General features: G+C 46.9%; 3 protein-coding genes and 1 pseudogene across 7 annotated transcripts in view; 1 reads left to right on the forward strand and 3 right to left on the reverse strand.

Moving 5' to 3' along the window:
* Positions 1–1720, reverse strand: part of LOC133518184 (cytoplasmic protein NCK1) — a 33650-nt gene extending 31930 nt beyond the window's left edge. Inside the window, exon 1 of the mRNA XM_061851813.1 lies at positions 1072–1720. Coding sequence (XP_061707797.1) covers positions 1072–1176 — 105 coding nt within the window. The 5' untranslated portion in view covers positions 1177–1720. The remainder of the gene's footprint in view (positions 1–1071) is intronic.
* A 99-nt stretch (positions 1721–1819) lies between these two features.
* Positions 1820–17735, forward strand: LOC133518183 (transcription elongation factor SPT5). Its single transcript, XM_061851812.1, has 8 exons — positions 1820–2173; positions 2354–2432; positions 3377–3508; positions 7643–10144; positions 12547–12736; positions 12849–12974; positions 13683–13801; positions 16007–17735. Exons 1-8 carry the CDS (start codon positions 1950–1952, stop codon positions 16139–16141), a joined length of 3507 nt encoding a protein of 1168 aa, XP_061707796.1. The 5' UTR covers positions 1820–1949; the 3' UTR covers positions 16142–17735.
* Positions 17736–18211: 476 nt separating this feature from the next.
* Positions 18212–20986, reverse strand: LOC133518182 (hydroxymethylglutaryl-CoA synthase 1-like; annotated as a pseudogene).
* LOC133518167 (long-chain-fatty-acid--CoA ligase 4) overlaps positions 18212–27808 on the reverse strand; it is a 98548-nt gene continuing 88951 nt past the window's right edge. For 4 of the 5 annotated variants that reach the window (XM_061851771.1, XM_061851770.1, XM_061851769.1 and 1 more), the window contains 3 exons: positions 26414–26513; positions 25655–25808; positions 22378–24165 (listed from right to left, as the gene is read on the reverse strand). In XM_061851771.1, coding sequence (XP_061707755.1) covers positions 23843–24165; positions 25655–25808; positions 26414–26513 — 577 coding nt within the window. In that variant the 3' untranslated portion in view covers positions 22378–23842. Of the gene's footprint in view, positions 22274–22377; positions 24166–25654; positions 25809–26413; positions 26514–27808 lie in introns of those variants that run through there. The other variant, XM_061851773.1, reaches the window with a different exon arrangement.

A 27808-nucleotide genomic window follows, 5' to 3' on the forward strand; every position in this document is an offset into this window, starting at 1 on the left:
AATGAACAGTTTAACTCTCACATGAATTAAGGCATATGAAACTTACATTCACAAAATAAAAACCAACATAATTCAGAGTAAGCCTAACAATAGGCAAAAACTACTGCTGATATTAATGTTTATTTGCATGTTTAATTATGACATGCAAGTTTATATATTATCATGTATTTCAGACATGAAACAAATCCTTATACAAACAGATGTGTTAAAGGGCAATGTAAAATCAAATTTGCAATATGATACAATCAGCAGCAGAAGGCCAGGTGATCTAAATGATGCACCTAGTTTTATTCCTTAAGGCCAGGCCATACCAGTTATGTGTTAACAACTTTGTTACTTGTTAGTTGTGTTCAGAAATTGTTGTATAACTCATCTGCTTAGCTTACTAATCAGTAAACAAACATTTAATATGTTTCAAACAAATAAAAGTCTCAGCAAATTTAATCTGCAAAATAGTCCCAAGGTATAAAGTCCCACCCTTAGGACTACACCTGAACCCTATTAGTCCATGGAAAGAAGACTGTGCTAAGCAAAAAGACCTTAGCAGAGAAAAGCTTTAACCATGGAGTAGAAAGAGAATGAGAAAGTAAGAATGTAGGTTGCTGATGATCTTCATGAAATTGGTAAATTTCTTAAATTATAAGGAGCATCAGACATGGGTATGATTCTTATAAGAATGCATAAATGTTTCAGTATAATTGATCATAGGTTTTACCAGGTTGTATAGCTTCAATATAATACAACTTACAATAGAGTTACATGAGTCAAAGAATGTAATACTGTAGGGATTCCCAGATTCAGATTTTATGATTCAACCTTGTCTCAGATTTAGACTCAGAATCAAAAATATAAAGCAGTGTAGAATCAATTGACCTATTCTTTCTAAGCCAGAATGACTAGTTTTAGGATAACCTGGTTCCATGACCATCAACTTCCTGACTGTCAAGGGAACTGGTAGCAACTTGTTGCTGGCTACAAAGATACCTGCAACTTAAGTATGGTCCATGTGGTGCAGTGATACTATGAGGTCACTGACTAATGCAGGGTGATGTTCAGCAAAGTGGTAGTTACCTGAGCGTTTTTCCCATGTCTCGGGTTGGCCATGGCGTGCGGCGCCGGCAGCGGCTTGCTCGCCCACACCGAGTCTGCGGCGCGCGCGGTTCGCGTCTCCAACATCTGAGTCCCTGGCGAGCCCTGCTGCAAGCGCTCCTTCCCTTCACTGATGCATCTCCGCCTCCGCCGCCACTGCACCGACCATTACCACTGCACAACACCGCACGCGATCGATCGCCCGCGTGAATACGCCGCAAAAACAAACTATTGTTTATTGTAGGACGTGCGAAACCGATCGAAAGCTGTCGCCCGATGAACGCACAGATGACATACACGAAGAGGGTTTAAGCCGTTTGGCGACACGAGTCTATATTAAGTGGAATTTAACGATTGCCCTGTTAGTCTATACGTCAATTCTAAGTAGAATTTTCTTATAAAACGATAAATTAAAGAATTTATCGAGAAAATTTCACATCAGTCGGTGGGGCAACGATGGATGAATCAATAGACAAGAAAAGTTTTTTTATCGCAATTTTTCTCAACTACCATTGACAAAATGCAGCACTTCTGTTTTTTTTAGAAAGTTGTTTTACTCGTGTATATTTAATAATATTTTATAGTAACGTTTGATAGTGAGCACTATTCATTTTATTGCTTTTCTTTGTTAAATTTTAGCAAATCTTATTTTTTACAGAAGAACAAGAATTTTACAAAAAGGCGGTTTTGTTGTAGACCTGAACGATTTATGTCCGCTGTCATTATCTTCAACCATTTTATTTTACATTTTATTTGGCTGTGTTGTGTCGTGAGGTATAGACGCGTAATATTGTAGTGCAGTGAAGTGAATTTTCCCAAATAATTACATGGCTTCAAGTCAGTGATAGTTTAATATCGCCATGTCTGATTCGGAGGGCAGTAATTACTCTGGGAGCGGTTCGGACGCTGGTAGCGTGGTGTCGAACCGTTCCAGGCGGAGTGCCGCGTCAAATAGGTCTGCGAGGTCTCGCTCGGTGTCCCGTTCTCGGTCCCGCTCAGGGAGCCGCACACCGAGCCGGAGCCCAAGCCGCTCACGCTCCCGTTCCCGGTCGCCTTCGCGTTCACGATCGCGCTCACGCTCGAGGTAAAGCTATAATTTTGGTTGCTGTTTATCTTCATAACACGTCCTACATTTGTAAGTGTAAATCTGAACTCTTTTTATTTGTACTGCAACTAACTTGCCACGCAGTGAAGCAGATTCTTTATCTGTTACACTTCAAAGTTCAAATTAGAGTAGACCTAATCTATAATGTTAATGTCTCAGGAGTCGGTCTGCTGGGTCTGGAGGCAGCCGTAACCGAGATAACGAGGCAAAGGAAGCCTCTGGTGATGAAGAAGTTGAGGTTAGTATTATAAACCCTTCTATAAAAAAGTGTACATAAAAATACAGCAGTGGCATTGTTGATAAATATTAAGGGAGCCATTTTAAGGTGTGTGCAAAAGTTCTACCCATTTTTCAAATAACGAATTCCAAGTTAAAAAAAAATGGTTATGCAATAGTAAAACGATGCAATATTGCGTCACAATATTCTAGGAGAAACACGTTGTAACAAGCCTGCGCGTACACATTTCTAGCTTAGTATTAATCAAATCGTTGAGGATCTACCATCTCTTTCATTAATTACAAAACAGTTTGACGCAGAAAAAATTCGATAAATGTGAACAATTACAAATGGCTATACAGCAGTTTTTTGATTCTAAATCTGAAGATTTTTATAGAAAGGGAATCTTTTTATTGCCAGCAAAGTGGCAACATAGATATTACTTTCATTATTCTATCCACTGAAATCGGGTACAACTTTTGCACACACCTAATAGTTGTTTTTTGAATAAAGCGCATGTAACATGCGGGGGTTATGTGTATAGTGTAAAGTTGTAAACAATGGGTAAAAAAAGCCAAAGTTCCAGTACAAGCTAATTCATTATAATACCCATGCTTCTTGCACTAGTTGCCTACCTTAGTTACATGTATAAGGTGTACTTACAAGCAAACATAACTGTATGCAGCAAAGTTTTGGTATCTATGGCAGGGGAAAATACCTGAATTTTGTACATTCATTGCATGCATGGAGTAATATATTGTGGATACTTCTTTGGTTAATATAATATAAATATACCATTCTTTGTTGGTCTAATAAGCCTTTTATTTAATCTATTTTGTCTTCATAAACAAGCTACTTATGATCATAATAAAAAAATCTAACCTAACTTGACATGATATTCAGCCAACTAAGAGACTAGTTTGTATTAATGTACCTATTCAACAACTAATTCTTTGTTATTCTAGGATGAGGAAGAGCCAGAAGGTGAGGATCTGGTGGACTCGGAAGAGTATGACGAGGATGAAGAAGAGGCACGGCACAGGAAGAAACGGAAAAAGGACAGTCGTTATGGAGGATTCATCATTGATGAGGCTGAGGTAACTTTTTGCTGTTCTTGCTGTAACCAATCCCTAATCATTGTATGATGTAAATTACCATTGTATGATGCAAGCAGCCCTAATGTGTTAACAATAGTAATCAACCGAAACAGGTTTTTTTCCAATAGTGAAACCAAAGATTTGGTTTTGCTTTAATTTCGGCCAAAATCATAATTTTGACTAACTGAACCTTTGACTGGATTTTTATGCCAAAATCTGCCAAAAGTGTAACGGAAACCTCAGTGGGACTCAGTTAACAATCCCAGTAGTAAAATATTGTCAATTAAAAATTAAAACTACTCCACCATTTTAACTGTTTCATCTAGTCATATAATTGGAGTTAGTGTTGGTAGGAACTCAAGCCTTTTGAGTCTGAATTTGAAGAACTAGACTCGTTTTTACGAGACTGGGTGCTTAAAAAACTACTGAGTCGTTTAGGTCCCAAGGAGTGTTCTTTCTTGAGTCTTTTTTAAAACCGCTGCAATGGGTGGCTCTGTACTAGATTCCATACCATATTCAAGTGAAGTAATTCCTAGAATTAAAAAAATATGTTTTCAAAAATGGGAATACCATTTTGTAGCACAATCTTTATCAAGAGATGTAGGAATCTGGTACAGAACAATCCAAGCTAGACCCTTGTGGATACCCTGGTTTGATTCTGCCAAACTCGCTAGAAAAGTGTTAGTCTCAGCTTTCCGAGTCCGGTCCGGACACATCCCTACAAACAAGTTTCTATGTATGATGGGTGTTAAACCGTCACCACTGTGTGTAGACTGTCAGAAGCCTGATGACTTGTCTCACGTATTGTTGGACTGCGTCCGGAATTCGGACTTGAGAAAAAGGATTTTTAGTAGTTTGGGCTCCATGCACAATGGACAGATCAATTGTTGGTTGGCAGAGCCTTTATTAGGTGCTACTTCGGGGACGTACACGTTCACTAGTGATGCGCATGGATGTAATAGGTGGTTGGATCACTGCATTGTCACGGAGGCTGCGCGGGCAACCGTGCGTGATGTTAAGGTAGAATATGACGTGTACTGGTCCGACCACCTACCGCTCACGGTTGTTTGTGAGATGAATAGAACCCATTGTCACTACGGTCCCGTGAGGCGGCTGTATGAAGGAGTGGTATGGGGGGACAGATCTGCTTCACAAATTGATGAATATCAAGAGGTATGTAACGAAAAACTGAGGCTGCTTGACTTCCCGGCCGAATTAACGTCATGTGCTGATCGGTTATGTACAGAACGTAAACATCACGACATTTTAAATAATATGTATAATTACCTAATATCCACATTGACGGAGGCGGCTAGAAGGTCAAGTAGGCCAGCAGGGAGTAAGCGTTCGAAAGTTGAACATCTGGCGGGCTGGAATAAATTCGTAGCCGACGCCCACAGAGAGGCGAGAGATAAGTTTCTGGTCTGGGTATCAGCAAATAGGCCGCGTCAGGGTCCAGCTTTCGACAATATGTGTGAAACCAGAAGGCTTTTTAAGTCTAAGTTAAAGTGGTGTCAAGACAGGCAAGAACAAATAAAATGCGATATACTTGCCTCTAGACAGGCAGCCAAAGACTTTAAAGCCTTCTGGAAGAACACAAAGAAGCATAACGCTCGAACGTGTGTTCCGGTGACTGTGGGAGGGGTGAGTGATGCAAAGAGCATTGCCAATCACTTCAAAAGCCTTTTCGCTGTAACGCCACTTCTGAATACTACAGCGGCACGCGAGGTGTGTGATACTGAGACTGTCATGGGCGAGAGTACTGTAGAGTTTACGACTAAAGATGTTTATAATGTAATCAAAAATATGCAGAGGGGAAAATCGCCGGGGCATGACGGTCTCAGTATCGAACATCTTAAATATGCGGGGATTCACCTACCGCGGTCGTTGGCAATGTTTTTCACTTTGTGTCTGAGGCACGGATACTTGCCGGAGCAGCTGACGAGGACAGTGGTCATACCACTAGTCAAAAATAAAACGGGAGACCTGTCAGACTTCGCAAACTACAGGCCTATTTCACTGGCGACTGTTATTGCAAAGGTGCTGGACAGTTTGATTAATGCGCAACTTTGTAGGTACATAAAGTTAAATGACGCTCAGTTTGGCTTTAGGCCGGGTTTGTCAACTGACAGTGCAATTTTGTGTGTTAAACAGGCTGTCCAGTACTATAAGGACAGAAACACACCTATCTACGGGTGTTTTCTTGACCTGTCGAAGGCGTTTGACCTGGTTGTGTACGACATACTGTGGGAGAAACTGGCGCGCACGGGCCTACCAGCGGAATGTGTTGCGTTGCTAAGGTATTGGTACAGCTCCCAGGTCAATCGTGTGAGATGGGCGGGGGAAGAATCGGACGAGTATAGACTCCAATGTGGTGTTAGGCAAGGGGGGCTATCGTCACCTATCTTGTTTAACCTCTATATGAATGAGTTGATCGATGGCCTCAGCAGGACGCATGTCGGTTGTCACATGGGCGACAAGTGTTTTAATAACATTAGCTACGCGGATGACATGGTGCTGCTGGGGCCATCGGTCAGCTCCGTAAGGCTGCTGCTGACATTATGTGAGGGTTACGCTGAGCAGCATGGTCTCAGGTATAACGCTACCAAAAGCGAGCTGGTAGTGTTCAAGGCCCGTAAATACAACTCGGAAGCTGTCCCTGAGATCAAGCTGTGTGGTGTACCTCTAAAGGTAGTAGATAGGGTCAAATATCTTGGTCATATGCTCACCAGTAACCTGAGCGATGACCCGGATATGGAGAGGGAGAGGAGAGCGATGGCTGTACGGGGCAACATGATCGCCCGCAGATTCGCACGTTGTAGTACCGGAGTCAAATTGACGCTTTTCAAGGCCTACTGTCAGACGTTCTACACGTGTAGTCTGTGGGTGAGATTTACACAGAGAGCCTACAACTCAATTCGCGTGCAATATAACAACATCCTCAGAATGTTGTTGCGGCTGCCGAGACATAACAGTGCATCCAGAATGTTTGCTGAGGCGCGTACAGATGACTTTTTCGCCATCAGGAGAAAAAGAGTTGGATCACTGCTGAATCGTGTGCGGGGCAGCAGCAACGGCCTTCTGAGGGAGTTGGCAGAGCGCCTCGACTCTCCTCTCACTCGCTACTGGGTGGAGGTGGCGATTGGCAGGGCCAAGTAGAGCAGGTTCTCTGCCCTGCTTGTCCCTGGCAATACTTGTAATATTCATACAAGTATCTTTTTTATTTTTTATTTTATTTTTTATTTTGATTTTTTGATTTTTTGCTTTTGTTTTTGTTCTGTGCTACTAACATAGTTATTAAGATACGCTGTAACTAACCATATATGGATCAATTTGGTCTGAAATAAATGTTTTATTATTATTATTAGACATAGCAATCGGCGTATACCACTTTATAGATCTCTCCCTTGCGTAGGGAACTATGAAAGCACCCTTGAGGCTGACATGTTCACCTAGAGTGTCCAAAGCCTCAATAAAAATCAGATAAAAAAAAAGAGCAACTCAAAAGGACTCGAGCCTCGGAATAAAGACTCCGTTAACAATTTCATAGGTTTTACCTAAATAACAGTATAATAAAATCCACGAATATTATTTAAAGACAATGCGTTTCGAAATTGTTTGCAAAATAATTGAGAGTTTTCTGAAAAGGAAGTCTACAAAAGAGTCTAGTCTCTAACAAGTTGAAAAGAATTCGAGTTTAGACTTCATAATATGAGTCTGAAAAACTGAGTCGAGTTTTAAGGCAGAGGACTCAAGGGATTTGAGTCTCCACTAACACTAACTTTACAGAGCTTAGTGGGAGTATCCTAGCTAAAGACAACATTACTTATTAACTTGAACCAAAAATATGGTTTAATTGACCTACTACTACTCGTCTACTCTACTGGAGACAGTGGAGACCTAGGCTCTCCAAAACGTCGCGCGAGTGACTAATATTACTTCTGTTGAACCGTATTTTTGGCTTAAGTTAGTATGACTCATGCCAGTTTAAATTCAATTAAAGACAACATTTATTAATTAGCTCTATTGTGAGCTATTGCAACAAACATAACATTCCACTAACTTTTAAGACGGCCAACCGCAGTAAAAGCAGTGGCCAAGCAAGGTAATTCATAAATCTGCTTCTATTTGTAGGTAGATGACGAAGTTGAAGAAGATGACGAATGGGAAGAGGGTGCCCAAGAGATGGGCATCGTCGGCAACGAGGTGGACGAGATGGGGCCCACGGCCCGAGAGATAGAAGGCAGACGCAGAGGCACCAACCTCTGGGACACGCAGAAGGCCGAGAAGATAGAGGAGTACTTCCGGAACAAGTATGCTGATGAATCTGTAGCGTTAAGGCACTTCGGTGAAGGTGGCGAGGAAATGTCAGATGAAATCACACAGCAAACTCTCTTACCAGGCATTAAGGACCCTAATCTATGGATGGTCAAATGCAGAATTGGAGAGGAAAAGGCTACAGTGCTACTTTTAATGAGAAAGTTCATTGCTTATCAGTTTTCTGAAGAACCATTCCAAATTAAATCTGTTGTCGCTCCAGAAGGCGTTAAAGGGTATATTTACATTGAGGCGTACAAGCAAACTCATGTCAAAGCACTTATTAACAATGTGGGGACACTTAGGTTGGGTATTTGGAAGCAGGACATGGTTCCTATTAAGGAAATGACAGATGTTTTGAGAGTAGTGAAGGAACAGTCTGGATTGAAATCCAAGCAATGGGTGAGGCTGAAGAGAGGTTTATACAAAGATGATATAGCTCAGGTGGACTATGTGGATCTGGCTCAAAACCAAGTTCATCTCAAACTGCTTCCTAGAATAGACTACACGAGATTGAGAGGTGCTTTAAGAACAGTACAGAGCGAGAGTGAAGCAGCAAAACGGAAGAAGAAGAAGCGCCCCGCTGCCAAACCATTCGACCCCGAAGCCATTAGAGCTATTGGTGGTGAAGTCACGTCTGATGGTGACTTCTTACTCTTTGAAGGCAACAGATACTCTCGAAAAGGCTTCCTGTATAAAAACTTTACAATGTCAGCCATATTGGCTGAAGGTGTTAAACCGACTTTGATGGAATTGGAAAGATTTGAAGAGCAGCCAGAAGGGATAGATATTGAGTTAGCAGCTCCCGCCAAAGATGATCCGACAAGTCTGCACTCTTTCTCTATGGGTGACAATGTCGAAGTGTGCTCTGGTGATCTGGCTAACCTGCAGGCTAGGATTATAGCTATAGACGGCTCAATGATCACGGTCATGCCTAAACACGACGCTTTGAAAGACCCTCTCGTCTTCAAACCTAATGAGTTAAGGAAGTACTTTAAGCAGGGTGACCATGTAAAGGTTTTAGCTGGTCGATATGAAGGCGACACTGGTCTTATAGTAAGAGTAGAACCTCACAGAGTTGTATTAGTCTCGGATTTGACTATGCATGAGCTGGAAGTGTTACCCAGAGATCTCCAACTATGCTCAGACATGGCGACCGGTGTAGATTCCCTTGGGCAGTTCCAATGGGGCGATATGGTCCAATTAGATCCACAGACCGTTGGAGTCATAGTTCGACTGGAAAAGGAGAATTTCCACGTGCTAGGCATGCAAGGGAAAGTGATCGAATGTAAGCCTCAAGCTTTGCAGAAACGACGCGAGAATCGCTTCACAAAAGCGTTAGATTCCGAGCAGAATACGATACAGAAGAAAGACATAGTAAAAGTTATCGACGGACCACACGCAGGTCGCAATGGAGAGATAAAACATCTGTACAGAAACTTCGCTTTTCTGCAGTCGAGAATGTACCTAGATAACGGTGGTATATTCGTGTGTAAGACTCGACATCTTCAGCTAGCCGGCGGTAACAAAAATCCATCAGCTACTAACCAATTATCGCTCGGGTTTATGTCTCCTCGTATTCAGTCTCCGATGCATCCGTCCGGCAGAGGTGGCGCTACGCCGAGAGGCAGAGGTCGCGGGGCAGGTCGAGGCGGAGGCGTCACTAGAGACAGAGAACTCATCGGACAAACCATCAAAATCACCGGAGGACCGTACAAAGGCAACGTCGGTATCGTCAAAGACGCCACAGGCAGCACGGCCAGAGTCGAGCTACACTCCGCCTGCCAAACCATCTCAGTCGACCGGAGTCACATCGCGAACGTCGGAGCTCCTTCCAAGGACGGGTCCTCGTCGTTCTACAGCCGGACCCCCGGGCGCACGCCGACGGCCGCGGGCGCGGCCACGCCCACGTACCGCGACACGGGGCTCAAGACCCCCATGCACGGCTCGCAGACGCCCATATACGACGTGGGGAACCGCACGCCGCACTACGGCTCGGCCACGCCGTCGCACGACGGCTCGCGCACGCCGGCGCACGGCGCCTGGGACCCGGCGGCGGCCGCCACGCCGGCGCGGACCGACTTCGACTACGGGCTGGACGAGTCGCCCGCCGCCTACCCCGCGCCCTACGCGGCCGGCCCCTTCACGCCGCAGACGCCGGGCACGATGTACGGCTCGGACCACAGCTACAGCCCGTACCAGCCGTCGCCGTCGCCGGCGGGCTACGCGGCCGGCTACCTGGGCACGCCGTCGCCGGCCGGCTACTCGCCGCGCAGCCCCTTCGCCGGCGAGGCGGCCGGCGACTGGCACACCACGGAGGTGACTTACATTCTCATTTTTCAAACTAAACTACGAAAATGTATTATCTCATTAAGATTTATTGCGTGTTAAAAAAAAAAAACAAAATATACAATCCTCCTGATCTTGCTACCTTCGATTAGTTTCACCTAAAGGTTCTCCGCTCCCTTCCCACTATTTAACGATCTAATCCGACTTTTTCCCATAAAAGCCACAGGAAAGAATATATATAAATCCATTTAGAAATTTGCATAATATTTAATGTTGTTGACGGTTTTCAACCCTGAAAGAACTAATCCTCGTCACTAGATATTCGAGGGTGGATCAAAAAGTACCCGTGTTAGAAATGAAGACGCATATTTTTTAAACTTTTTTATTTCATTTTTCAACGCAGTCCCCTTCGAGGTCCTTACACTTTTCCCAGCGCTTCGGCCACTTCTTTAGTTCCAAAAAGTAGGATTTGCCAAACTCTTCAAAATACGCTTCTGTCTCAGAATTTCTTTCCCCCGAGCCATGTTTTCATATTCGGAAATAGAAAAAAGTCACAGGGAGCCAGATCCGGTGAGTAAGGTGGGTGTGGCAGCAATCCGTAAACTAACCCAAAGTTTGGCAGCGACACTTCTAGAAGAATGTGCTGGTGCGTTGTCGTGATGAAACAACTTTGCCAGGTGGGGCCGTCTCTCCTTTAGTTTTTTAACGAACCGGTCCAATAACTCACTGTAGTACTGCCCAGTAATAGATTTGCCTTTTCGTAAGAAATCCATAAAGATAATTCCTTCAGAATCCCAATAAATCGTGGCTATGACTTTTCCCGCTGATGGGACCGTTTTAGCCTTCTTCGGGGCAGATTCATTTGAAAAAAGCCATTGTGTAGACTACAATACAATACAAATATACTTTATTGCACACCTCAATACAGAAACAGTACAAATAATACAACACATAAAGAAGAGGTAAACAACAGGCGGTCTTATCGACAGACTACCGTTTGGTCTCGAGTATAATTATGAATCCAGGTTTCGTCAACTGTGACGACATGACGGAAAAACTGCGGCGGATTTCGCTCAAACAAGCCCAAACACTCCTTCGATATTGACAGCCGTAACTGCTTATTTTCATCCGTGAGCAATCGCGGCACCCATCGGGCGGATACTTTTTTGTCGTGTATTATATTAATTGCTGTTCCGTACGACACCCCCACAGCCTCTGCTAATTCGCGCTCCTTGGTGCGATCGGTGAGCATCATGTTTTTTACCTTTTCTACGACTTCTTCGGTAACCACGTCTGCCGGGCGCCCTGAGCGGGCCTCGTCGAAAACAGATGTACGGCCTCGTTTAAATTCACTAAACCAATATCTCACGGTTGTCATAGACGGCGAATGAACTCCGTAGACAGCATCTAACTTTACTTTTATTTGATCGCATGTTTTTCCGTCCAAAAATAAGAAGCGGATTACGGAACGATATTGGTCTTTCTCCGTTTTGTACGAAAAACAAAACATCTCTTACAAAATTTGCCGCCAAAAAAAAATTAAACCACTGACAATTGTCTTTTTTTTTTTATTAATAAAGGGAATAATACACGATGGTATTGCCACCTTTCGTAAGCAACGCCATCTCCCATCAAACGCGGGTACTATTCGATCCACCCTCGTAGTAGGTATTAAAAAGTAAAAATAAAAAATGGCGGGAGATGGAAAGAATACTTTTTACAGGATATTTTTAGTGTTAAGACAATTTTAAATTACTGAAATAATAAATCATTTTGAGTGTCAAAACTGATTCGGTATTCTTATTTACAAAAACGGGACTTAATAATAATGTGTAAAAAGTAGTAAACGAAATTAGTGTGAGTTAATATTTATTCCCTGTTCTGTATAACAGGGACTTGCATTCACTTACAACCTTAACCCTTATACTATGGAAGGAAGAGGCAAGGAATAGAAACTTCATAGGCAGAACTGTTGCAAGTGTCCAGCTGTGAACTATAAATAATAGTTCCAAATCTCTCCAGAGTTGCGCTAGAGTAGCTCAGAAACTAGGCGTGATTGACGGAGTGAAGTACGCTGTCTATGATTAGATTTTTTTTACAAGCTTTTATTTAACTTGCTCTGTTAGTATATATGGGACAAATCTTGCAAGCTAAATTTGACCCACTTCCCGGTTTTTCGATGAAGCTGAAAATTTGCATACGTTTACGTACGTTACGTAAGTCGGATGACAATGCAACATTTTTAGAATTTTCTCGATGAGTATTAGTTGCCTGTGGAAAAAAAGTACAGTCAGTGATAAACGCTTGTACCAAAAATTAAATTTTTGCTAAAAACTTATTTTCAAGTATTTTAGGTATTGTAGTGCCACCTATTGAACTCTTTTTGGTATATGGAGATTCTATTCCTTAACTCCCTTCTACTTTGATCACAGGTGGAAGTCCGGATCCGCGGGTCGGAAGACGACGGGCTGGCCGGGCTGGCGGGGCAGACGGGCGTGGTGCGCGGGCTGTCGGGCGCCATGTGCGCCGTGTACCTGCCGCGCGAGGACCGCGTGGTCAACGTGCCCGGCGCGCTGCTGGAGCCCGTCGTGCCCGCGTCCGGGGAGCGAGTCAAGGTACGCCGTCATCTGGCACGAGTCGTTATGCCGTGTACCTGCCGCGCGAGGACCGCGTGGTCAACGTGCCCGGCGCGCTGCTGGAGCCCGTCGTGCCCGCGTCCGGGGAGCGAGTCAAGGTACGCCGTCATCTGGCACGAGTCGTTATGCCGTGTACCTGCCGCGCGAGGACCGCGTGGTCAACGTGCCCGGCGCGCTGCTGGAGCCCGTCGTGCCCGCGTCCGGGGAGCGAGTCAAGGTACGCCGTCATCTGGCACGAGTCGTTATGCCGTGTACCTGCCGCGCGAGGACCGCGTGGTCAACGTGCCCGGCGCGCTGCTGGAGCCCGTCGTGCCCGCGTCCGGGGAGCGAGTCAAGGTACGCCGTCATCTGGCACTCGTCGTTATGCCGTGTACCTGCCGCGCGAGGACCGCGTGGTCAACGTGCCCGGCGCGCTGCTGGAGCCCGTCGTGCCCGCGTCCGGGGAGCGAGTCAAGGTACGCCGTCATCTGGCACTCGTCGTTATGCCGTGTACCTGCCGCGCGAGGACCGCGTGGTCAACGTGCCCGGCGCGCTGCTGGAGCCCGTCGTGCCCGCGTCCGGGGAGCGAGTCAAGGTACGCCGTCATCTGGCACTCGTCGTTATGCCGTGTACCTGCCGCGCGAGGACCGCGTGGTCAACGTGCCCGGCGCGCTGCTGGAGCCCGTCGTGCCCGCGTCCGGGGAGCGAGTCAAGGTACGCCGTCATCTGGCACTCGTCGTTATGCCGTGTACCTGCCGCGCGAGGACCGCGTGGTCAACGTGCCCGGCGCGCTGCTGGAGCCCGTCGTGCCCGCGTCCGGGGGAGCGAGTCAAGGTACGCCGTCATCTGGCACTCGTCGTTATGCCGTGTACCTGCCGCGCGAGGACCGCGTGGTCAACGTGCCCGGCGCGCTGCTGGAGCCCGTCGTGCCCGCGTCCGGGGAGCGAGTCAAGGTACGCCGTCATCTGGCACGAGTCGTTATGCCGTGTACCTGCCGCGCGAGGACCGCGTGGTCAACGTGCCCGGCGCGCTGCTGGAGCCCGTCGTGCCCGCGTCCGGGGAGCGAGTCAAGGTACGCCGTCATCTGGCACGAGTCGTTATGCCGTGTACCTGCCGCGCGAGGACCGCGTGGTCAACGTGCCCGGCGCGCTGCTGGAGCCCGTCGTGCCCGCGTCCGGGGAGCGAGTCAAGGTACGCCGTCATCTGGCACGAGTCGTTATGCCGTGTACCTGCCGCGCGAGGACCGCGTGGTCAACGTGCCCGGCGCGCTGCTGGAGCCCGTCGTGCCCGCGTCCGGGGAGCGAGTCAAGGTACGCCGTCATCTGGCACTCGTCGTTATGCCGTGTACCTGCCGCGCGAGGACCGCGTGGTCAACGTGCCCGGCGCGCTGCTGGAGCCCGTCGTGCCCGCGTCCGGGGAGCGAGTCAAGGTACGCCGTCATCTGGCACTCGTCGTTATGCCGTGTACCTGCCGCGCGAGGACCGCGTGGTCAACGTGCCCGGCGCGCTGCTGGAGCCCGTCGTGCCCGCGTCCGGGGAGCGAGTCAAGGTACGCCGTCATCTGGCACGAGTCGTTATGCCGTGTACCTGCCGCGCGAGGACCGCGTGGTCAACGTGCCCGGCGCGCTGCTGGAGCCCGTCGTGCCCGCGTCCGGGGAGCGAGTCAAGGTACGCCGTCATCTGGCACGAGTCGTTATGCCGTGTACCTGCCGCGCGAGGACCGCGTGGTCAACGTGCCCGGCGCGCTGCTGGAGCCCGTCGTGCCCGCGTCCGGGGAGCGAGTCAAGGTACGCCGTCATCTGGCACTCGTCGTTATGCCGTGTACCTGCCGCGCGAGGACCGCGTGGTCAACGTGCCCGGCGCGCTGCTGGAGCCCGTCGTGCCCGCGTCCGGGGAGCGAGTCAAGGTACGCCGTCATCTGGCACGAGTCGTTATGCCGTGTACCTGCCGCGCGAGGACCGCGTGGTCAACGTGCCCGGCGCGCTGCTGGAGCCCGTCGTGCCCGCGTCCGGGGAGCGAGTCAAGGTACGCCGTCATCTGGCACGAGTCGTTATGCCGTGTACCTGCCGCGCGAGGACCGCGTGGTCAACGTGCCCGGCGCGCTGCTGGAGCCCGTCGTGCCCGCGTCCGGGGAGCGAGTCAAGGTACGCCGTCATCTGGCACGAGTCGTTATGCCGTGTACCTGCCGCGCGAGGACCGCGTGGTCAACGTGCCCGGCGCGCTGCTGGAGCCCGTCGTGCCCGCGTCCGGGGAGCGAGTCAAGGTACGCCGTCATCTGGCACGAGTCGTTATGCCGTGTACCTGCCGCGCGAGGACCGCGTGGTCAACGTGCCCGGCGCGCTGCTGGAGCCCGTCGTGCCCGCGTCCGGGGAGCGAGTCAAGGTACGCCGTCATCTGGCACGAGTCGTTATGCCGTGTACCTGCCGCGCGAGGACCGCGTGGTCAACGTGCCCGGCGCGCTGCTGGAGCCCGTCGTGCCCGCGTCCGGGGAGCGAGTCAAGGTACGCCGTCATCTGGCACGAGTCGTTATGCCGTGTACCTGCCGCGCGAGGACCGCGTGGTCAACGTGCCCGGCGCGCTGCTGGAGCCCGTCGTGCCCGCGTCCGGGGAGCGAGTCAAGGTACGCCGTCATCTGGCACGAGTCGTTATGCCGTGTACCTGCCGCGCGAGGACCGCGTGGTCAACGTGCCCGGCGCGCTGCTGGAGCCCGTCGTGCCCGCGTCCGGGGAGCGAGTCAAGGTACGCCGTCATCTGGCACGAGTCGTTATGCCGTGTACCTGCCGCGCGAGGACCGCGTGGTCAACGTGCCCGGCGTCAGTTCAATCATTTTTTTTTGTTAACACATGACGCTTAAAAGTTAAGGGATTTATCATTAATTTTCAATTTCTTCCTTGCGGTGTGTTGGAGCAAATTTATTTTCGTTGTCCTGTTTTTGATCACTACCACGATTTTGTGTATTCAAACCAAACAAATAAAATATATGGTACTATTGTGTGCCAGTGTCAGAATAGTGACTTTATTGTAGTAACAATTAATTAATATATAAAAAAAATTAAATATCCCTTCCAAAATTCCACCCCGTCACATCTTTTTGAATAATTTTTACCCTTTTATTTTATCAAATCACAAAGTTAGTCAAAATATTCAATACCTTATTGGCAAACAAGCCTCTAACACTCCCGTGGCATTCTAAAACCCCCTACCCCTAAGATAAAAGATAATAATCTTAGGGGTATCACATAGGCGTATCATATTATTAACATTACGATAAACCGCAGGTGGTGGCCGGCGAAGAGCGCGAAGCCGTCGGGCAGCTCATCAGTATCGAGAACCAGGAAGGCGTGGTCAAGTTCGGCACCGACGACATCAAGATCATGCAGCTTCGCCATCTTTGCAAGATGAGCACCGCGTAAACACCCTGTATATCTTCAGGACACCCTGTATAACTCTGTTGAGAACCTGACATACGCCCTGTATCAGTCTATGGAGTGTGGAATTAAGAGGAGTGCCATCTCTTATGGTAGAACTGTTGCAAGTGTCCAGCTGTCAGCTATAAATAATAGTTCCAAATCTCTCCAGAGTAGCGCTAGAGTAGCTAAAAACCTAGGCGTTATTGACGGAGTGAAGTGCGCTGTCTATTATTTGATTTTTTTGTTCAAGTATTCTAGGTATTGTAGCGCCACCTATTTAAGGTTTTTTGATGACACTTTTTGGTACATGGAGATTTATTTCCTTACCTCCACCTTCCGTATATCAGTCGACAGAATTATCGAATGAAGCCTGCATATTTCAGCGACCATAGAAACACGATTGATAAGACACCTTGTATGATTATTCCAAGGGCTACCCTTTCACAAAGGTATTAGACTAATATTATTAGTCCACGAACTGTCAAGTCGTATGGGTTACCATGGCAACGGACTAATTATATTAGACCAGTACCGTTCGAGAAATGGTCTTCTGATGTGTCCCGCCCAATTCCACTTGAGCTTGGCGGCCTTTCCACCCACATATTATACCAGTTTTGGAGCGCAGTGTGTTTCCTATCGGTTCTGCGGACTCCGAGTATGCTGCGCTCCGTTGCTCGCTGGCAAATCATGTATACTATGTTGACTAAATTAATGCAGACATTGAATATGCTTTTTAGAATCCGCTCTGGTAAGGAAATCCGTTCTTGTTAAGAGCCATCTTATTTCGTTGGTTACAAAAAGCTTAGATAGAAAATGCTGATATGTCTAAGGAACTTTTATGAAATAAGTAATTAATGTAATTAATTCATTTCCATCATTCTTCACATCTTTAGTTAATCTATTGATAGACTTGTATTCCAATGGGTTCCCCCATTATTATATTTTATCCACGTCAACTCATTTTACACATTGTTACAAACACACTTCTTGAACCAAGATGTCATATATACGGGGTATATATCCAAGTCTCATCTATATTTATGCGAGGTGAAATATACAGGTCATACTGAGAAACTTTTACTATGGGACCAACCCAAAAAAAACGCAAAAAAAAATCTGTTACATACACTTTTAGAACCATAGATTTTTTTAAATATTTCTTGTTTAGTCCCATATTAAATTTGCTTAGTATGACCAATATTTACCTTGTTGAGGGTTGAAAAAAACCTGTACATAAAAAATCCGTACATAGTGTAACGCTGCTTCCTTCACATTCACACGCCGGAGCGACATGCCCATCCGCATAAGGGCTCATTTTAACGGCGCGCGAACTCATGCGATTTTGCATGACGACATCCAATACGCTGACCTCGCATGCGAGTTCTGGCATCGTCTAAATGAGCCTTAAGTGTGATAGCCACGTCACACCGGAATTATGAGACCAAATGAAAGTTCGACAAAGACTTTTATAGTCCGATTATAATTTATCACCAAGGGACATGACGTCAGCATCGTCATTGTTCTAAGCTCAAACATCCGTGAAGAAGTTATGAAATTAAAATTTTATTTATTTACTGAATAAATGATAGACATCAAACGTTGTTTTATTGCAGCCATTTTTTCTATTACCCATCTCGTAAATAAGTTTCTTTACTATGAATGCAAGTAAAGAAACTTTACGAGTGCCGTTGACAATTGTAATCTTAAATAAATAAGCAATAAAGCCCGACCAGAAATATGTGATCATTGTCAAGAGGGCGCTGTTATTCTCATGTATAGGGTGACAGTTCAGTTTAGTCTGAACATTTTAGTTCCAATGAAATTCCGCAATATGGCGCGTGATCATATATTACTGGTATACTGGTCAGGCCACAGAAGTCAGGCTTTACCTATTCTTTAGAATAATATTTATTTATTTAAACTTTATTGCACAATATAACAAATAACGTACAAATGGCGAACTTAATGCCTAAAGGCATTCTCTACCAGTCAACCATCAGGCTAGTATTACATGTGTTCGTGAAAATAAAACTACAAATTGAAAGTCTAAAGGGTAAAATGAAACGGAAGATAATGATTTTATTAACATTTATTGTTTTCAATTGTATTTTAAGAATTTCAAACAAAACGCAGTCACATAAACTGAGCAATAACTTGCTAATACCATTTTGTTATTCAAAACGATTACATACATCGAAAAATATGATGCTACCTATTATAGTAACGATCATGTTCACATTAAATACATCGATGGAATATGTGTACAGCTAGGTAACATATACCTATACTATGCACGAGTATACATTGATTTTTAAATTCCATTATACGAAATACCGAACTGGGGTGAGTAAATGCTCAGCAAAATGCGCCCGGAATTAAAATGCACAATAGCCATGATAAAAGTAAAACTAAGTAACAATTTTCAGGGCGGACGCCCACGATCCTAAATCATAAAACAATTTGGCTAAAATAACGCAACTGAGCTACACTAACGCATTACATGCTACATCCCGAACTAATCGAAACTATTATTGCAAAATTATTATTAAAGTTTTCAACAGCAGCGAAACATTCCCGCCCACCCTAGTACTATAACAATTAACTTACTCTAAAGAATTTCAGTATTTATTATGAGTGATTCGGAGCGCGGTCTTATAGTGATCTTATACTCACTCATTCAGCGCTTTAAACACGCTAACCAATTAGTTTTTTTTTTTTTTTTTCAAAATTGGTCATGGCAATTATACAATTCGATTAACTATTTCTTGTTATTCTGTTCCTGCTCTGTGCAGTTTGTTAGCTCTTATACAAAGGTAATCGTACTTGGAAGATTGCCCATTGTAGAGATCGCTTGTAATTACCACAAAAATGCATGTTTTTGTTTTAACCATGGCAATTACAAAAGTCAGTTATATAATTGCCACGACTACATACCTTGAATATAAGACCGAACCCCAAACAGTCACACACACTCAACATGATTCAGATCTGCCTATGACATGAGGGTCTTAAATATACATAAATCTCATGAAATCTCTGAACATGGTTGCGATGTACTATACAATATATCGACACCATTCACGCATTGCATTGCTACCGTTAAAACTATTTCGACATAAATATGTACAACACTTATATCAAAATTATTATAATATAGAAACTTAGAGCCGAAGGAAGATTCCTGCTAATGTTTGTTACAGTTTGGTGCTTGGGTTCAAATGCGTGATTTCTATTTTAGACCGAGATTGCATCGTCAGTAAATCTGTCTATATGGGGTCCTAATTGACATAAAAATACTAGAGCTTCTACTGAAAAATATCTATAATTATCAAACGAATATCGAATATAAAATAGGTCCCCGAGAATAAACAGTATTTACGACGATGCTATTTCGTTTTTTACACACTGTATTTGGCATAAAATATTTAAAACGTTTACATATCTAAAAAGATAATGTGATGTGCACGATATACAAATAATTCTATAAAAATGGAGGCCTAGTCGGTCCGCTAACCTACCTATTATTTTCATAAATAATTTACAAAATACAAAACTACATTGAAGAAATCTGTACAGTTCCTAACGGTCTCGAGGGCCGTTTACCGCGTGAGTAATTTCGTTCCCGATTGAAATAAATAAATACAACAGCGGTCGCCTCACAGAGGCGCATCTCGTATCCATTATATCTTTAAAATAACATCTATGTACAGAAATCGCCGACTACAGGCACGGAACCACTTACTGTACTGATCTTTATCACAGGTAAGCCCCGGGTTCAAAAGCCCCGGGTGTTGTGAATTCACAATTGAAAAGTAGAATAGCGAATTCTAAATTTCGTCAACCGGCGTTTGAAACGCTGAGCTTGCCTAACACTGGAATGGCACTTATTTCATATCTTCGGTATTTCTACAGTATTTTTTGACCAAGCGTTAGTGGAGTGAAACTAAAATGCTTTAGTATGTCCGGATATTCTCGTCTACAGATAGCATTAACTACGCATTTCTCAACCGATTCTCATGAAATGTTGTGAGCAGGTTGGATAATAATGTTTTTTTGAGGATTCAGAATAAGGATTTTTTCCAAAATGGCGAAACCATTCATTTATTCAGTTTAAAGCTAGCCTCGCGAGGAACACAGCACACAGAGCCACTAGGTTAACTGGGTAGTATGTACCAGGCAACGTGGACCCACTCGATTAATATGGAGCTGAGCAGCATCTTTGTTCTGACTTCCATGATCTTCGAAAACTTACTAAACTCCACACTCACTTTTTTATCTAAGTAGGAAACTGTGGCATATAACGAAGTGGTAAGCTCCAACTTGGACCCCTTTCTTATATCATTACAAATGTTTATAGAAAACACTGCAGATGCTAGACCAGAACCTTAAGAACCCGAGAATAAGGCAAATTTCTTCCCAATTAACTCTTCAGGTCATTTACTAATGAGGTAGGATATACCTCCTCCGTACAACAACGGAGTGTACATGCTGCCAACATTGCGAGCGTTGTATAGGTGTTTTCTCATCAAACAACTGCTGGTTGTATGTCATGAAAGCCTTTTCAACATCACGGTGAAAATAAGTATCTTCAGATTTTATGTTACTGAACTCTGATAACCCCGGGCATTGCTTCTTCAGGGGTATTTAAAAAGTTATTAAAACAGACCCTAGCTAAGGATTTCTGTACTAATGGAACAGCACTCTGTCTAAACTCAGCAATCCTTTAAAAAATTTACAGAATAAATTATAGCAACGATATATAGCACTAAGGTGGCATTGGACAGACAGCTTGCCATCAACAAAATGGAACACTGAGGCAAGATCTAGCTTGTAAAAGCCATATATGGGTCATTCTCTGAAAATATGTCTGCGGTCTTGACTAATTGCCATGACTCTTTTCATACATTTTGTATGAAGCTCTTATACCACGGTGAAACATTAAAGGTGCATTGCATAAAGGGCCCACAAGCATGGCCAGCACCACCGGTAAGTCTTGCCGTACCCTGCTGTCACAAAATTTTCCTAAGCTGACTAGGATAAAAATCCAGCACATAAAACCTCCTCCTCCTGTCGCTCACAAAATTGTCTTCAATGACAAAACCAGTACGAAACAATCGATGATGAAATAAGCTGTGCTTTAATGCCTAATAAAGATCAGTAGCATTTGTTATGACGTTAAATTATGGTTTAGAATTGCCAAGACAGCGCGGGCCTGCCGACGCGGGGCCACTTGTAGATATCCGGTACTGCCGAACATTACCGGTGATCTATCGGTACCGGTATATAACCGGTCCCGTGCTCTCGCAAGGAATTAATTAGTTTGACACGAAACTAGTTTTATGAGCAAATCATGTACTCACATTGCAATATTTCATATTGGAATACGAGTAGATGATCCGATTCAATATCTAAGTATCCTACAGCCACGTCTAGTGTTCCTCCGACGATGATTAGAAAATAAACTATCGATTTCAAAGACCTAAGGTGTCAGGGGAACACTAGATTTAGTATCAAACGGCGACCGTAACGTTAAACCTAGTTTAAGTATTTTCACACAAATTTAAGTTAAATAGTAGAATTTACTGTATACCCACTAACGTATATAAAATATGATGAATCGTAACATTGAATCGAGGATGCCACTAAATTAAACGGATATTACAGTACAACCGTCCACCGTTCACAGTATTAAGTGACATTAATTAACTTCATCGCAAACAACTTTCGACACCAAGTATGAAACCCGACCGACGTCTCGGCGACAAGGAATTTGTTCAGCAACGTTTAAAGATGACGTACCGATAATATGCGCGGAGACATGTAAACTAGGTTCAGCGCGGGCGGGCCGGGCGCGGGGCTCGCGGGGGGCGCGGGGCTCGCGGGGCTCACGAGGCGTACATGCGCTTGATGTCCTCCTTGTAGCGCTCCTGGATGTCTTTCCGCTTGATCTTGAAGGCGGCCGTGACCAGCCCCATGTCGGGCGACCACACCTCGGTGCACAGCTTGACGGCGGTGGGCACCTCGAAGCGCTCCAGGCCGCACTTGCGCGCGTGCTCCGCCAGCTCCTTCACCACCAGCTTCTCCACTTGCGAGTTCTTGCACAGCTTGTCGAATTCTTTCTCCTGCACGCCGGCCCTGCAATAAGTTAGTTTAGCTTTAGATGAGAGTTATACTTGCTCCAGAAGGACATTTACGTTTGGGGGAAAAATAGTCAAAGTTTCCACGTAGCGTGACGCACCTAGCGGCCAGCTCGGCCAGGTGCTGCGGGTGCGGCACGAGCAGCGCCACGGTGTTGTTCTTGGAGCTGTCGCCGTACACGCAGATGTTCTCCACGATGGGGCACGTCTCCAGCTCCGCCTGCACGTTACGTACCTAGCAGCCAGCTCGGCCAGGTGCTGCGGGTGCGGCACGAGCAGCGCCACGGTGTTGTTCTTGGAGCTGTCGCCGTACACGCAGATGTTCTCCACGATGGGGCACGTCTCCAGCTCCGCCTGCACGTTACGTACCTAGCAGCCAGCTCGGCCAGGTGCTGCGGGTGCGGCACGAGCAGCGCCACGGTGTTGTTCTTGGAGCTGTCGCCGTACACGCAGATGTTCTCCACGATGGGGCACGTCTCCAGCTCCGCCTGCACGTTACGTACCTAGCAGCCAGCTCGGCCAGGTGCTGCGGGTGCGGCACGAGCAGCGCCACGGTGTTGTTCTTGGAGCTGTCGCCGTACACGCAGATGTTCTCCACGATGGGGCACGTCTCCAGCTCCGCCTGCACGTTACGTACCTAGCAGCCAGCTCGGCCAGGTGCTGCGGGTGCGGCACGAGCAGCGCCACGGTGTTGTTCTTGGAGCTGTCGCCGTACACGCAGATGTTCTCCACGATGGGGCACGTCTCCAGCTCCGCCTGCACGTTACGTACCTAGCAGCCAGCTCGGCCAGGTGCTGCGGGTGCGGCACGAGCAGCGCCACGGTGTTGTTCTTGGAGCTGTCGCCGTACACGCAGATGTTCTCCACGATGGGGCACGTCTCCAGCTCCGCCTGCACGTTACGTACCTAGCAGCCAGCTCGGCCAGGTGCTGCGGGTGCGGCACGAGCAGCGCCACGGTGTTGTTCTTGGAGCTGTCGCCGTACACGCAGATGTTCTCCACGATGGGGCACGTCTCCAGCTCCGCCTGCACGTTACGTACCTAGCAGCCAGCTCGGCCAGGTGCTGCGGGTGCGGCACGAGCAGCGCCACGGTGTTGTTCTTGGAGCTGTCGCCGTACACGCAGATGTTCTCCACGATGGGGCACGTCTCCAGCTCCGCCTGCACGTTACGTACCTAGCAGCCAGCTCGGCCAGGTGCTGCGGGTGCGGCACGAGCAGCGCCACGGTGTTGTTCTTGGAGCTGTCGCCGTACACGCAGATGTTCTCCACGATGGGGCACGTCTCCAGCTCCGCCTGCACGTTACGTACCTAGCAGCCAGCTCGGCCAGGTGCTGCGGGTGCGGCACGAGCAGCGCCACGGTGTTGTTCTTGGAGCTGTCGCCGTACACGCAGATGTTCTCCACGATGGGGCACGTCTCCAGCTCCGCCTGCACGTTACGTACCTAGCAGCCAGCTCGGCCAGGTGCTGCGGGTGCGGCACGAGCAGCGCCACGGTGTTGTTCTTGGAGCTGTCGCCGTACACGCAGATGTTCTCCACGATGGGGCACGTCTCCAGCTCCGCCTGCACGTTACGTACCTAGCAGCCAGCTCGGCCAGGTGCTGCGGGTGCGGCACGAGCAGCGCCACGGTGTTGTTCTTGGAGCTGTCGCCGTACACGCAGATGTTCTCCACGATGGGGCACGTCTCCAGCTCCGCCTGCACGTTACGTACCTAGCAGCCAGCTCGGCCAGGTGCTGCGGGTGCGGCACGAGCAGCGCCACGGTGTTGTTCTTGGAGCTGTCGCCGTACACGCAGATGTTCTCCACGATGGGGCACGTCTTCAGCTCCGCCTCCACCTTGCCCAGCGACACGTACTCGCCGGCCTGCAGCTTCACCAGGTCCTTCTTACGGTCTGGAAATGATACAAACATTATATTATATCATTTTAATTATAAGAAATCCACAATTCGAGCCTCACAGTCCTAAAAAGAAACGGAATCGAAGGCTCGGAAACCAGAAAATTTTCATCCGTTATCATGTACTTGGCGCAAAACTTATGTTCTGTTTCGTTCGTAAAACCGTTATTTTCAAACCGGTTTTTAGGAGATCATTTCCATAAAGTTCTTGTCAGATTAACCGGTTTAGAATAATAACTAAAAACATGTTTCTTCCTATGTCGATGTCTTTGTTTACGCGACAAACCACCGGATCGATCGGCCGTCTCGTCGTTCGTCGAATAAACTGGTTTATTTAGGTTACAATCAAGTTCTTAAAACATTCGCGTTCTTATGAAAATTGAGAGTAAAACAAAAATAAACCGTTATTTACCGGTATTTTTAAAACAGAGCCTTGAAAAAATCTAATAACAGAATGACGTTACAGGATGGTCCTTTTTTTCGTATAATATCTTATTGTTTCCTGTAAATTCGGATTAATTTCTTTCAAAATCCGGCAGACCAGAATAAAGATTAAAGAACCGATAGCCGTTTGTCTTATTATTCTATCTGTAGTGCATATACTACAAATGTAATGTAGGAGTAACGACTCTAAACTTGGCAAAATTCGATGAAAACCGCGGGGAGGCATGCTCCTTTAGTTTTTGAACCCGCGAATTATAGGATGCGTCGGTCAATGCTGAGTGGTCGCCAACACGTGGGCCGCAACGTTCTTACGCCGCTACTGCCACCAAGCAAGCCTAAGGAACAGGTGCAGAGCCTTCGTGAACCTGTTCACAAGGACCAATAGCGGACTTTTAACGAAGTCGCGATGCGACGAGGGTGGTTTCAAGAAGGTAGAAAAGAAAACCAGGTCGTCAGAATCAGTGCGGTATCGCACCGACTGGGTTTAATTATTTGCTGCGCCCTGCAACACCGCCGACGCTGCTGTATGTGTCCCGTCTACATTACCTTACGAAGGTCAATGACATAGTATGTGGGAGTAAAGTCCGCACTCGTCCTGAAGGTCGCGAAGTTGGAACCTCGACATGATGCGAATTTTAATTAGTTTGTGGTGAGCGTTCCGAGTGAACGTCTCGACCTTCAGCAAGGAGGAGTTTTGGCTGAAGGGTGTCATGTTCCGGCGGCCCCGAGGCCGGCTGCCTGACACTGCGGGGTTGCGTAATGCATCACAACCATAATGTGATTTGTTATGTTTAGTTTTAAAATATATTGTTATAATATGTATATCAGTTTCAAGATATTTATTTATAGGTCACTAGTTGCCTGAAATAAAGACTTTCATTTTAATTATATTTTTCCCATCTATTCGACATCGGATCGAAAATTATGAAAACGCTCAAAGAGTTCACATCAAAGAAATATAGATATCACGATGAATTTGGTTCCCGTATGATGAAAATATGGAGGAACTCATATACTCGTAAGTATGTATGTGGTACTGACCGATGATCTTGATGCAGCCGTCGTGGTGCAGCTCGCCGATGTCCCCGGAGCGGAACCAGCGGCGGCCCTCCACGTCGAAGAACTCCTCCCTCGTCTTCTCCGGGTTGCGGTAGTAGCCCTCGGCCACGCTGCCGCCGCCAATCACTATCTCACCCTGAAATAACATTCAATTTATAAGAAGAATATATGCTGCGATATTCATTCTGACTCATTGCTCAGATAAAAAAAAAAATTAAAAAAAAAAAGAATGTTTAAATATTTGTAATAGTCTGCGTAGAGGGCGCCACTAGCACAAGCAGTGAACAAATCGCATTGATGCATCAATGTCATATTTATTCGTAATAATCTGTGAAAACTTGTCAAAAAACTGTTTACGACTTAATATGTATAAGTTACTCTATGTTTTAGTCTATAGTTTGTGCTAGTGCTGCATTCTGATGGCAGTAATACCACAGAAGAAATAATAGTTCTACCGTACAGAAATGACACTTCTTACAAAACCGAAGTTTGACAGCGATTCAGGGACAAATCATTCTGTCTCTTTCTAATGTATGGCACTGTTCCGTTCGGCTATTTAGGTTTGTCAAAATTCAAGTCATTACCTTATCTGTGGTTGTGCACGCAAAGGGACGTCAAGTCGTGCCAACTCTAATAATTGCTCGGAGCTATGCTGAGCCGAACAGAGCCGAGAATACCCGAACGCTCTATAATGAATCAACGAGTAGGACCGGAGAGCTGCTGTGAGAGCACGCCACGCACCTGCGGGAAGGGCTTGTTGGTGACGCGGTAGTTGCCCTCCTCCCACGTCACGAGCCGGATGTCCGTGCCGGTGGTGGGCGCGCCCACGCGGCCCGTCGAACTGCTCAACAATACACATATTATTAATAAAAACTTTAGTTTTTTATATAAAACACATACTTTAATACAACACCAGCGTAAGGCTCAGAATGCACTACGATTAATTTTACTGCGGTTTTAATCGAATCACGCTGTACGTTACACTTTTTGCGGTTCTAAAATAGCAAGGCGTTCTGAGCCAAAATACCTAAAGTTATCTTCCAGTTTATATAGCCAGTATGGCAACGTAAGTTTTTAAGTCGGGGACTTACTGTACGTGAATTTATGGAAATTGTATTCCAACCAATATAAATATTATAGTTCACTAAATCGTTGGACTATGAACGTAAGAGTCGTGTAAACAATAGTATAATGAACATTACCGGTCGTGGGCGTCGGCCACGGTGGCGCAGGAGGTGGTCTCGGTGAGGCCGTAGCCGGTCACCACGTCGCAGCACAGGCACACGCGCAGATAGTATAATGAACAGTACCGGTCGTGGGCGTCGGCCACGGTGGCGCAGGAGGTGGTCTCGGTGAGGCCGTAGCCGGTCACCACGTCGCAGCACAGGCACACGCGCAGATAGTATAATGAACAGTACCGGTCGTGGGCGTCGGCCACGGTGGCGCAGGAGGTGGTCTCGGTGAGGCCGTAGCCGGTCACCACGTCGCAGCACAGGCACACGCGCAGATAGTATAATGAACAGTACCGGTCGTGGGCGTCGGCCACGGTGGCGCAGGAGGTGGTCTCGGTGAGGCCGTAGCCGGTCACCACGTCGCAGCACAGGCACACGCGCAGATAGTATAATGAACAGTACCGGTCGTGGGCGTCGGCCACGGTGGCGCAGGAGGTGGTCTCGGTGAGGCCGTAGCCGGTCACCACGTCGCAGCACAGGCACACGCGCAGATAGTATAATGAACAGTACCGGTCGTGGGCGTCGGCCACGGTGGCGCAGGAGGTGATCTCGGTGAGGCCGTAGCCGGTCACCACGTCGCAGCACAGGCACACGCGCAGATAGTATAATGAACAGTACCGGTCGTGGGCGTCGGCCACGGTGGCGCAGGAGGTGGTCTCGGTGAGGCCGTAGCCGGTCACCACGTCGCAGCACAGGCACACGCGCAGATAGTATAATGAACAGTACCGGTCGTGGGCGTCGGCCACGGTGGCGCAGGAGGTGGTCTCGGTGAGGCCGTAGCCGGTCACCACGTCGCAGCACAGGCACACGCGCAGATAGTATAATGAACAGTACCGGTCGTGGGCGTCGGCCACGGTGGCGCAGGAGGTGGTCTCGGTGAGGCCGTAGCCGGTCACCACGTCGC

The sequence above is a fragment of the Cydia pomonella genome, chromosome 5, assembly GCF_033807575.1.
Source record: "Cydia pomonella isolate Wapato2018A chromosome 5, ilCydPomo1, whole genome shotgun sequence".
Classification (NCBI taxonomy): domain Eukaryota; kingdom Metazoa; phylum Arthropoda; class Insecta; order Lepidoptera; family Tortricidae; genus Cydia; species Cydia pomonella.

Coding starts and splice junctions, on each gene's coding strand:
- LOC133518183 (XM_061851812.1), top strand. CDS start 1,950: ATGTCTGATTCGGAGGGCAGTAATTACTCTGGGAGCGGTTCGGACGCT. Junction 12,975..13,682: donor GGAGCGAGTCAAGGTACGCC/GTCATCTGGCAC, acceptor GAGCGAGTCAAG/GTACGCCGTCATCTGGCACG. Junction 13,802..16,006: donor CGTCCGGGGAGCGAGTCAAG/GTACGCCGTCAT, acceptor GATAAACCGCAG/GTGGTGGCCGGCGAAGAGCG.